General features: G+C 43.1%; 3 protein-coding genes across 3 annotated transcripts in view; 2 read left to right on the top strand and 1 right to left on the bottom strand.

Annotated features, from left to right (window-relative positions):
• The window catches only part of LOC135347803 (uncharacterized), a gene marked incomplete in the record, with an annotated part of 825,189 nt that overhangs the window by 725,695 nt on the left and 86,633 nt on the right, over positions 1-12,861 (top strand).
• The window catches only part of LOC135347834 (uncharacterized), a 160,759-nt gene that overhangs the window by 94,002 nt on the left and 53,896 nt on the right, over positions 1-12,861 (bottom strand). The gene's annotated exons all lie outside the window — the stretch shown is intronic.
• Positions 4,011-7,234, top strand: LOC135347875 (piggyBac transposable element-derived protein 4-like). The gene is made up of 2 exons (XM_064545982.1): positions 4,011-4,187; positions 5,280-7,234. Exons 1-2 carry the CDS (start codon positions 4,049-4,051, stop codon positions 6,845-6,847), a joined length of 1,707 nt encoding a protein of 568 aa, XP_064402052.1. The 5' UTR covers positions 4,011-4,048; the 3' UTR covers positions 6,848-7,234.

The following is a 12,861-nucleotide window of genomic DNA, read 5'->3' as shown; positions in this document are numbered from 1 at the left end:
TTGGAGTTATGCTCTCGTCTGATTTCTTGTTCCCACGCTTTTTTGTGGTTCCCCTGGCCAATCCTAGCAATTTTTCACATTGCAAATGTTTTTCTAGTCGGATAGTATAATCATTAGCACGGTAGTGCTAATAGTAGGGTTGGGTCGAAAACAGCAAAAAGGCCCCCTCTGGATCTCACCCAAGAAGCAAGACAAAGTTATTTTGAGTTTATATATCTGTTGCCCATATCATTTGTGACATTTGTGTGAAATATGAACTGAATTGAACATTGTATGAAAAAGTTATAAGCTTTTTGTTCATCTTCTCCTCACGTTCTTCCGCGAGATAATCTAGAGAACTGTAGCTCCACAGCACAAACTAGACACATATTAGTGTCCTCTGTCACCTGCACCTTGGGTACGTCCAGAACTAATCGCTTTCCCTCGAAGTTAAATTTGCTAGGGTGTAAGTTATGGCTTCTTTATTAGGTGCAGAGGTCAGTTCGCCATTGTTTTCCTACTGAGCATGCTCAGACATAGCAGACAGCATGGCCACACCCCTCTTATCTTAGCAACCACTTGAGCAGTTAGGTCTATAGCAACAGTAGTGTTTTGCACTGTCGATTCTTACCGCTCCAGTTAATGCTCGCAAGTGAAGCTCTTCATTGCATTCTGAGCGCGCCTGCTCTGAGCTAGCTTGTGATAATAAATTATTGCAAGCATAAGACCAAAAAACTTCATGAAAATTATCATAACAGAACAAACTGCAACAGTGCAAATAAAAATTCAGTACAGTTAGCTAGATCTAGCTCTTTTTTATCATAGTAAAGGTGGATTGCCACTTACTGAAGATATTTGATCTAGCTAGCACCATAGATAAATGGTACCTGTGAAGAAAAAAGTGTAGATACAAACAAGTGTAAAAAAATATTTGTGAAAAAATTATGGTGAGAAGTAGGGTTGCATGTGGATGAGCTGCTCAAAAGGATGTGAACAAAATGGGTAACCCTAAAAGAAACGCCCATTAGAATAGACACAAAACGTAATTACTTAAAATAATATTGTACGTGGTTTCCCAGGACTATTTATAAAATAACGCATGCATGCAGTGAAACAATTTTACAAACAAGTGCAAAAAACATTTTGTGAAAAAATGGGGAAGAGTAGGGTTGGAAGAGCATGTGCACTGAAGTAACAAAAAGTTCGAAAACAAGATTGTGGGTTGGTATAGTCTTGCATGCTCCAGCACTGTCTTTAACAGTTGGGTCCAGCACTACTTCGAGTTTTGGGTGGGCAGGACTCATCTGTAGAGTCTCAAATTTAATATTAATTTTACACCTAGTGTTTCGGTGCTGTAACAGAAAGAAACGTTAATTTGAAATAGCCTCATTCAAATACGTCATTCTTATGTAGAAACACATGCAAGTTGATGGTCAAATAGGTGATTGAGCGTCTCAAATAAAGAAAGAGGTGTAACGAGAAGTGTGCTGGACCCAACTGTTAAAGACCGTGCCCCACCTCAACTAGTTGGAGCATGCAAGACTATACCAACCCACAATCTTGTTTTCGAACTTTTTGTTACTTCAGTGCACATGCTCTTCCAACCCTACTCTTCCCCATTTTTTCACAAAATGTTTTTTGCACTTGTTATATATATATTTCCCACCTACTACACTTTTGCCATGTAGTCTAGTGGGGTTTAACTGTCATAAATTGGCACCTCAGGGCTACAAGGGAAAATATGGCTCATAAATTGGCACCTCAAGCATATGCAACTAAAATAAAAATAATGGTGTTTTCGATGAATGAAGATGAATGAAATGTCTTGCAAGAGAAACAAAATGTCATAAATGAAACACATAGAGTCGGGTGTAGTCTGTAAGACTAGTTCATCAAAAATTCTGCTGTGTGCTTGCAGAAGGAGTAGCCTCGATCCCAGGCCGAGTTTTCGCTTTTATAACGGTTAGGCGAACAACTGGGCCTGGTACTAGTTGTCTGCGCATGCGTCAGTCGTTCGTCAGATTCTGACGAATGGATATTCTCGTTCACTTTCGTGACATTTATATTCGTGTACTATCGTGTACTAGAAGTCAGTTCCCGTTTTATCATTATTGGAATCGATTGGAATGGCTCTTAGCTGAAGCTTCTCTCTTCTCTGAAGCTTATTCTGAAGACTGAACAACAAGGGAAGAGGTATAAAGCTTTGTCAAGCTTGTTAAGGTCAGATATTTTTGTGTGGGCCCTAGCCCTATGGCCGGCTATGCTATCAAGTCTTGTTCATGTTTGGCAAGATCTACCGATGTGTAGGTAGACTATAGTTTCATCATTAATATGGTGGATCAAGTGAAGAGTGTGAGCTAGAGAACTTGGTGCTGCCATCATCAGCTCGTCGACAATGACACTATAACCGAGAAATTTCTACACGTATTTAAAATGTCTACTTCTCTGTACAGGAGCAATGGCTAATATCCAGCTGTCCCAACAGTGCTCCTCTTGGCTATACTAACGGACGAGACTGGACAGTTTGAGGTAAGGGTTTAACCGTCTTTGGTTTCTTTTAATATTGTCCTATACTCACAGACACAGGACTGGAGTATGACCTGCTCATTCGAGCGTTGCTGGGTAGCTCAGAGACATCAAGAGAATCTACGTTTTCTCAAGCAATGAGTTACGAGTTGGGGCCTAGAATCAGAGAAGTCCAGCAGCCTGCTAAATCTTTTTGAAACGTAATTTGAAGGCATTCAATCATCCTGAAGTTGCCCTGGGTCACTGTAATTGTGCTGCAGCACAACTGGCAACTCCCCAGGCCTTTGTGAAGCAGCTCCCTATGTGCATCTTTTGTATACTCACTCTGTGCATTTTCTGTGTACAAATTTCTATTATTGATTTATTAAATATTTTTGCCGACCACAAATATACAATGAAAATTTGACGCATGCGCAGACAACTAGTACCAGGCCCAGTTGTTCGCCTAACCGTTATAAAAGCGAAAACTCGGCCTGGGATCGAGGCTAGCAGAAGGAGCTGATTTAGAGACACTCCGGGAGACTAGCTGGCTCAGGCAGACTTGCTCACTAGCACTGCACGCACTGAACTAGTCTCATGAATCAGCCGCCGTTCTTTTGGAACCACCGTCTGAGCACTCTTGTCATGAAGTCATTTCAAAATGGAATGTTGATTGCTCACAAAACCAATGGAATGTAATTAAATCGTGATCTTACGCCCACACATATTTCCTAATTGTTATACAAATTGCCAAGCGAAGGCATCTCTATGCTTCGTAGCAGCTTCTAAGTATGAAGTGTTTACCATGCGTAATGCATGCGTAATGATTATCCAAATGCGTTGAGCAAAGTGCAGTTCTTTGCTGCCTCCAAGTTCATCACCTGACTGGACTTCTGCAATTTGATTGGTCAAGACGGAATTCCGTCTTGGCACATAAAACGATGACAAGAGTGCTCAGACGGTGGTTCCAAAAGAACGGCGGCTGATTCATGAGACTAGCACTGAACTAGGTCTGCTCAGCTTCTGTATTCAAAGAAAAAGAAGCCAGTTTAATAATAATATAGGAGTGGCTATTTTAAGCTTACCTTTGCTTGCTTACTAGCCTGGCATAGCCAAAGAGAGCTAGCTGTGTTATTTTTTCTGGCTGGTTCAGTGCTGCAGTACTAGGTGCATGGAGGGAGGGGCTGACTAATTGCACAGAGAGGGGGAGTGGCTCTGTACCGGTCGCTTTGGAGGGAGGGGCTGGCTACTCATAATATTATTCTGTCGCAAGGTGTGGACTGGAGCCCTGCATGGTACGTGGTGTGGACGAGCTCTCTTTTTCCTAGTTGTCTTCTTGTTTGAATAGTGTTTCTATTTGGTAGCCATGCGCAAGCTTATATAGCTGGATGCATAGCAACCAGTCAGCCAATCAGATGAGACATATATCAGTTAATGCACAGTGCCTCGGGGTTTATGACAGTAAACCACACCTCTCCCTCGGGCTTACGCCCTCGTAGTCGGGAGGTTTACCGTCATAAACCCCTCTACACTGTACATTAATTTTCAAAACTTTTGAATCCAAATGGAGCTGATTGGACTCCTTGACACTGTCAGCGAGCTTGAGCACACTGTCAGAGAGCTTGAGGAGGACCAGGAAGTCTGTTATGACCATGACGAGCCCAGTGATGACGATTTTGAGACAGATCTGGAGAGTGATTCAGGTTTGTGTCATTGCACCATTAAATAGTGGTTGGGGAGGCAGCATTGTGATGCCCTAACGATATGTGGCCTCTTTTTGGCGGAGGCGTCATGTGCATGCCTTTTGTGGCTCCTCCTACATTGTGTGAGCCTCTTTTTGGCGTCGCCTTGACTGCAGTACTGTACTGTACCCTAACCCCCAGTTGTTAATGATATTCATAGCACCACACGCGTGCATTACGCCCACATATTGATATTCATGGTTGTTGTGGTTTGTTGCGCTCCTCCCACGAGCCTTTGATGTGGACGAGCCTTTTCCTCTGCTGTACTGTACCTATGTGCCCTAACCCCCCCAGTAGTTAATTATATTCATAGCACCACTAGCGTGCGGTACGCCCACATAATGACATTCATGGTTGTTGTGGTTTGTTGGGCTCCTCCCACGAGCCTTTGATGTGGACGAGCCTTTTCCTCTGCTGTACTGTACCTATGTGCCCTAACCCCCCCCCAGTAGTTAATGATATTCATAGCACCACTAGCGTGCGGTACGCCCACATAATGACATTCATGGTTGTTGTGGTTTGTTGGGCTCCTCCCACGAGCCTTTGATGGGGACGAGCCTTTTCCTCTGCTGTACTGTACCTATGTGCCCTAACCCCCCCCCCCAGTAGTTAATGATATTCATAGCACCACTAGCGTGCGGTACGCCCACATAATGACATTCATGGTTGTTGTGGTTTGTTGGGCTCCTCCCACGAGCCTTTGATGGGGACGAGCCTTTTCCTCTGCTGTACTGTACCTATGTGCCCTAACCCCCCCCCCCCCAGTTGTTAATGATATTCATAGCACCACTAGCGTGTGGTACGCCCACGTAATGACATTCATGGTTGTTGTGGTTTGTTGGGCTCCTCCCACGAGCCTTTGATGGGGACGAGCCTTTTCCTCTGCTGTACTGTACCTATGCGCCCTAACCCCCCCCCCCAGTAGTTAATGATATTCATAGCACCACTAGCGTGTGGTACGCCCACATAATGACATTCATAGCCTGTCCCCCACCTGCACTGGCGAGCACTCTTGTGGTACTCTAATGATATTCATGCTTTGTTTCCGTGCAGATGCTGCAGTGGAGGATGATGACGAAATGGTCGATGGCATGGCTCCGACTCCCAAACGGAGGAAGCTGGCGAGGGACAATGGACTCCAAAAAGCTAAGTCCACAGGAAGATACCCCGTCTTTGGCGGTGTGGTCGGTCCTGTCGATCAACTTGATCCGTCTGTAACTCCATGCCTAGATTTTGTTAAGTTACTTTGGCCCGATAGTTTGTGTGAGTACATAGCCGAACAGACCAACCTGTACGCTAGGCAGTGTGGTGCTAAGGGTTGGTCAGCTACAAACAGTGCCGAATTGTGGGTGTTTTTGGGGATTGTACTAGAGATGGGCATTCATAGGCTCCCTGAAATTACGGACTACTGGTCCAAGGATCCCCTTTTAGGTGTACAATGTGTGAGCAATGTAATGTCGCTCAAAAGGTTCCAAAGTTTATGGCGGTATCTGCACTGTGAGGACAATACGTCCATCACTGATGCACGTAAGGTAACTAGCAAGCTAAAAACTGTTTTAGAGACTCTTAAAGCCAACTACTTCATGAGGTATAATCCCAGTCAGGAGCTTTCCGTTGATGAGATGATGATAAAGTACAAGGGTCGTAAAAGCGGGAAAATTCATATGCCCAAGAAGCCTGTTAAACTGGGGTTCAAGGTATGGTGCTGCTCATGTTCATGCTGTGGGTATCTCTGTGTGTTTGATGTATACAGTGGTAAGCTCACCGATTCCTCTGGGAAAAAGATAGCTGTGAAAGGGCTTGTGAAAAATGTAGTCCATCGTTTACTCACTCCTTTTTATGGTCATCAGCATGTTGTGTACATGGACAACTTTTACACGTCCGGTCCATTGATAGAAGAGTTGGCTAAGCAAAATGTGTTTACTGTCGGCACAATTTTGAAGAATGCTGCTGGTTTCCCAGCAAGTCTTAAGGATGTGGTACTCGACAAAGGTGACTATACGTCCATGACTGTTGGTGATATTTCTTACTCTATGTTTAACGACCGTAGAGTTGTGTCCTTTGCAACAAATGTGTTCCCTGACCATATGCCCCACACTGTAATGCGAATGCACAAAGACGGTACCCTACGCTCTCAGAGTGTCCCCCCCTGTCTCCCTGCATATAACATGTACATGGGAGGAGTTGACAATACAGGGCGTATGAGGAAAACCTATGGGTACGATAGAAAGTGTCGGCGGTATTGGTTCAGGATTTTCTTTCAATTCCTTGACGTTAGTGTGAATAATGCATACATTCTATACAGGCACAACTGTGTCAGGGTGGGTTCAAAGGCCATGCCTTTGAAAGGGTTTCGATTGGAACTAATTCATAGTCTATTGGGTGTGCCACGTACTCGTAGCAGTGCCTCAGGTCTGGCCAGTCTAAATATCGTTTTCCCCCCATCACAGGGCGCACGTGTGAGTGCAAATAGTGTCGGAGTGTCTCGTGGGCGCTGTCAAGTGTGTGTTCGGGAGAAGATCCCTAGCAGAGAGCAGCAACACACTGCAATGGCATGTCCCCACTGTCGCATAAGAATATGCAAAGGACACTCTGTTATCGGACACACATGTGCTAGCTAATGTGCTGTGTGACTGATTTTTGTTAGATGGTACTCTCCTGGTCTAAATTGGCCTTGGAGAGGGGAGGAAAGGGGTATTATTTCAATGATTAATAAAATTGTGATAAAGAATTCAGTTGTATATGAGAGGCCCTAACCCACTCTGTTGTAAATTCTGTTGTAATTATCTCTTTCCTTGGCAATCTGTTGTAGAAATTACAACAATGGGTAAGGAATCGTTATGATGAATTAGATGAAGTTGTATGTGAGCTCCTCCCTGACAAACAAACTGTAGTCTAGGTAACCGCCTTATCAGTCAAGTAGGCTAAAAATCTGTGTCCTTTGATGTAAGCTTTGATGTCTCTTTGTGCATATGTAGTTATAAAAAAAAAAAAAAAAAAAAAAGAAACCTTTGACTAGCTAGGAAGAGTAGCAGCAGTAGGCAGCAGTAGTAGTAGCAGTGCAAGCAGGACTAGACTAGATTAAAAAGTTGGTGGAAAGAATAACTGACCGTTTGGACGTCACCTGGCTGCCAGACTTTCATCTGGACTCTTCCCCCTGAGTAGCTGGCCTTTCTCTAAGCCACAAAACTGAGCAAGAAGCTGAAGAAGCAGCTAGACAGAGACATGTACCTAGCCTTGAGAATTGGGAGGCGTGGCTCAACTAGTTAGCCCAGCCCAGAGGAATTGTTACCGTGGGTACTGAACAACCGTAGAAGTAGGGCTACCCCTGGCTTTACTGAATTAACTAGCTGTGTCTGCTGTCTAGTTGGACCAGATTTAGCTAGATAATGGGGTAGAGAATAGTTGAGCGGTGCTGTGTGTAGCTTGAACTGTACTGGCTGGCAAGAATCTAGTAAGCACCCTATGCACTGATAACTCGTCAGAATGGAGGGTATGTTCTAGGGATCTGGACAGCTGTACATCCAAAGGAGCCAGGGAGTGCCAATCATCTTCTCCCAGTCTCTGACACGCTAAACAAAAGGAGCTAGAACTGGGAGTCCCAGCTAGAATTGCTAGCCGGATCTAGACTAATAGAATGACTTGGAGGCGTGGTGAGGCCGGATCCACACTAATTGATCGACCTAAAGACGCTCCTGTTCCAGATTTCACGAATGGCAAGGAAAGGGTTAACTAATACTTAGATCCCCATTTGAGTGTATTTAGCAGGGAACTATGAGCTATAGTACCGGTACTATAGATTGCTCTGGGCTACAAACTACAACATTGTACATTGTATTGTGATTTACAAGAAGATACACATGTAATAACATATTGTAGCTAGATGCTTTGTCTAGTAATAATTATAATAACAGAACTATAGAATGAAAGAGAGAAGCTCTAGTTTCTTTTTTTGGCTTTGTTCGAAAGTAGTAGGAGACGCTCGTTTTTTGGGCAGTGTGCTGTGCTTTTTTGCTGCAAGGCTGCATGGGGGAGGAGCTGGATGTATGGAAGTGCTGGGATTCTAGCTTTGGCTTCTTCCTAAAGTTCCTTTCGCTTTGTTCAAGAGTAGTATAGGAGCCGCTCATTTTCTGGGCTTGCTTGCTGCAAATTATAGCTTATAGGTGTCTTCCTTTCGCTTTGTGAGAGTAGTACGAGCCGCTCGTTTCTTGTGAAGTGTGCTGGGCTTGTTTGCTGCAAAACTGGGGGAGGAGCTGGGACTATAATTTTGTCCATCAAACTGAGGTGGAAGAACAGGGTTGACTTGAATAGAGATCACAGATTTAGTAGAGACACAGAGATGCCAACTTCAGATATTAGTTTTCAAAAGAATAATGATGCAGTTGCTATAGGTTGGCTGTTTATATAGGTTGACTGTTGCTAAGCTAGTGCATTTCTAGTATCCAATAGGTTTTGGGATCTAAATCAGTTAGAACATGTGCATTCGGTATCTATGGTTATAGTGTCCCTCATCCCTCGGGCTAAAGCCCTCGAGCTTTGGGACACTATAACACATAGATACCTCATGCCCATGTTCTAACCATAACCTAGATCCCACTTGTGTGTGTTTAGCAGGGAATTATAATCTCATAGTTTCCCAGGGAATTATAAGCTTGAGGGTATATAAAGTACAAGTATAATTTTTTTGAATGCACAGAAATGATAATAGCTATAGCTGCATGATAATTAGCTATGGCTGTTCAGTTTTTTCACTACCAGTTTCTATAGCGTTTGCTGGGTTGATGGTAGGGTTCACCAGTATCTTTTCTTGTCTCTACGAGGAACACTAAGAGCCAATGATTATAACAGTTCTGGGTCCATTGTCACAAGCATGAAAGCATGTCTTCAACTTGTAGCATTTGTCAACTTTGCTTGACTTCTGTTTCTATCCTGCAGCCATGTTTCAAACAGTAGACTCCTGTGTCTTTTTGGGAACGATAGTGCACTGTAGCATTGCTGCAAGCTGTTCCTTGCTAGCTAGCCGTACATATCAGAACAGTTTACTGAGCTGGGGGTGGGGCTTGCATGAGTGCAGAGAAAAGAGGAGGCTGGGCTCATTTGTTGCAGAGTGCTTCCTGCACAAGGTGGAGTCACTAGTTTTCCATTCCAATGTTGAAGAAGGCCAATGAAAGGTTATTTAGCAGAGAAGCAGAAATCATCTAGCTTGTCAAAACAGGACATTTTCAAAAATAAAGCTGTTGCTAAGGCTTGCTGCTTTTATAGATACACTTCTTGCCTGAGGCAGCCAATGAAAAGTGGGATCTAAATCAGTTAGCACATGTGCATTCGGTATCTATGGTTATAGTGTCCCTCATCCCTCGTGATATGGGACACTATAACACATAGATACCTCATGCCCATGTACTATCTATAACATAAGTACTTATATCCCGTTGCTACGTTGTTGCCAAGTGCAATATGCGGCATAATGCACTGCTGAAAGTCATAATGTACTAACCGCAAATTAAGTCATAATGCACTAACCACAAAACGCAATTATTAAAATTATCATGATAAATAACAAGTATCAAAGTAAAGCCATGCAGGAATGTTCAGCACTGCTGGACTGGAGCTTCTTCTTTGCAACCTTAACCATGCAGGTTTTAAAATTGTCCAAGGTTCATTTTGTGGAAGATTCTGTGTTCCTAGACCTAGTTCTCGACCTCGTTATGCATGTCAATTCTGTTTCACCATAGCACTAGAAGCAGCTCTTTTTGCTGGGGGCTTGAGCTGTTTTGCAGCAGTGTAGAGGCAAGCTTCTTGGCTTGTTTGTGATGCCGACCACCGTGGAGGGCTGTTCGAGCAGAAGTAACACTGAGCTGTTTCTTCGCAGCAGTAAGTGGGGTGGGGCTGTTTCTTTGCAGCAGTAGTGGGGTGGGGCTGTTTTGCAGCACCAGAAGTGGGGTGGGGCTGTTTTGCAGTGATTTCAGCGTTGGGACTCAAACAATGTTGTGTCAATCCATTGGTCGGTCATGTCAATCTTATACGCTGCAGATACTGGCGTCTAGAAGAGAGAAGAGATGGAGCTGTGTCTAGAGTTGTCTTTGTCATCTTTTTGTGCAGTTTATATTGTGTTACTAAGACAGTGTTATGTTGCTATGCCCTCGGGATATAAACTAGTTATAACACGTGAACTCGGGATGCATGGCATATATTGCACTCAGCCCTCGGGGCTTACGCCCTCGTGCTTCAGTGCAATATATTCCATACATCCCTCGTGCCCGTGTTATAAGTTATAGTTAAACAATGGCCTCGAGTGGTATATTTGATTTACACGCGAGAGTATACGCCCTTGGTACGACATAGGTTGACCTTTTGCTAATGAGTTACTCCTGTATTGCATTCCTGCAGCATGACAGGATGTAACGCCCACATTTACCTGGAGGAGGTGTGGCCTCGCGTCATAATTTATCATCAAGTTTCACTATGGTTTCACGGAGGAGTTGTGAGTGTACGGAGAAAGAAGACGGAAGCATACCACCAAAACTTGCTCTCCTAGCTAGCTAAAAGACTACAAACAATCATAGTACTCCACAGTAGTTATAAATAATGCCTAGCTATATCCTGTGACATAAAAAAATGAATAGCATTGTCATAGTTGAAGAAATGAGCTATAAACTTACAGTGTAAGAGTTTGTTGCGCTTTCTATGGCTCCTATGTTAAATGTAACACTTATAGTAGATACTAAGATTGATAGACTAGTAGAAAAAGCCTCTTGGAGAGACTCCAGAAGAGATAAACACAAAGCACAGTAAAATAGCGCTGACAGTGCATAAAATATCTGCTGAGTCAACGCAAATATCATGTGGGCGTGACATCCTGTCATGCTGCATGGAATGCAATACGGGAGTAACTCATTAGCAAAAGGTCAACCTATGTCGTACCTCCTCTGCCTCAGAGCTATGGGGTGTTATCTGTGTCAAAATGACTATGACAATGTACACACGCGTGCATTCATATGCACGTTACAATATGCATGTCAACATGCATATGCACGTTACAATGTGCATGCATATGCACGTTACAATGTGCATGCAACATGCATATGAACATTACAACATGCATATGCACGTTACAATATGCATGCATGCAACATGCATATGCACATTACAACATGCATATAATTATTATACACATTTACAGTATTATGCTGCATGCATGGGATGTCAATAATTATACCTCCGGCAGCATAATTATACACTTACACCCAATAATATGCATATACATGTCCATATAATAATGATTGGTAGACTGGTTCATTGGCACACACAACATTAATTGTGGATGACTCCTCCACAAGACTCCAATTTGAGTTGGAAAAGACGCCGCAATAATTAGTTTGTTAGTAGGTGTGACATCTTGACTTGATTGTGCATGCGCGGTAAAAATATAAGCCCACTCCACATGTACCGACACGTGGAGAGTGGGCTTCTAAATATAATCTGCCCTCGTTGGCTACTCTCCAAATCTGGAGGCGAGAAAAATAAGGAAGAAGAAGTACCGACAGTGTATCAGACTATAGCTAGCTAGTTATAGCTGTGATATAAATGGCTGACAAGATTACTCGCGCCAACTAAATTTATTGTGCTAGTCCTACTATCATATATAATGAGCACTTGCACTTTGACCCAATGACCACATAATCTAGACTCCACCCTTTCTGCCTACAAAATTACAGTGTATCAATATCCGGATACATGCATATTGTGTAATGTGTAAGTATACATGCACATGCATACTATATGTAATTATTATTGACTTGATAATTGTTTAACGTGTATATATGCACGTTGTAATGTGTATATATTATGTTGACATGCATGTTGGCATGCATGCATGTTGTAAGGTGCATATGCATGTTGCATGCATATTGTATGTGCATATGCATGTTGACATGCATATTGTATGTGCATATGCATGTTGACATGCATATTGTAACGTGCATATGCATGTTGGCATGCATATTATAATGTGCATATGAATGCACGCGTGTGTACATTGTCATAGTCATTTTGACACAGATAACACCCCATACAGAGCCTCTCAATGCAGAGGAGGTCGGACATCACTTGAACTTTCACTAATTATGACCTTTTAATGACATTCCAGGCCAAATTGCTTTTCGTTTTTGCTGACTCAGCAGTAGAACATGACTGGATCTAGCTAGTATGGCTATTATGTGCTGATAGGGTTAGGTCCAGTAACCATCATAGACACCAAACACAACTAGCTGTCAACAGATTCAGCCACAGAAACCGTGCAGAAATATTGTTTCATGAATCAGTCGCCCTCTATAATACAGACTCGTGATTACGCCGCCCAACTTTTAGAGGGCGGCTAAAATAGAGACTAGCATAAGTACAGTAGACGCTACTGCTGAGTCAGCAAAAACGAAAAAAGCAATTTGGCCTGGAATGTCATTAAAAGGTCATAATTAGTGAAAGTTCAAGTGATGTCCGACCTCCTTTGCTCTCAACGTATGATTTATAGCGCACGTGATCTCGTTTCCAATCTTCTTCCTCTACAGCGGTTTTCAGAGTTCTATATGTCTAGAGCGGAAGTATTTGTCACGTGAACCATTACGTAACAAGATTG

This window comes from Halichondria panicea, chromosome 14 (genome assembly GCF_963675165.1).
Source record: "Halichondria panicea chromosome 14, odHalPani1.1, whole genome shotgun sequence".
NCBI classification, from domain to species: Eukaryota; Metazoa; Porifera; class Demospongiae; order Suberitida; family Halichondriidae; genus Halichondria; species Halichondria panicea.
Note: the sequence above shows the minus strand (reverse complement) of the source record. Positions and strands in the feature narration are given on the sequence as shown.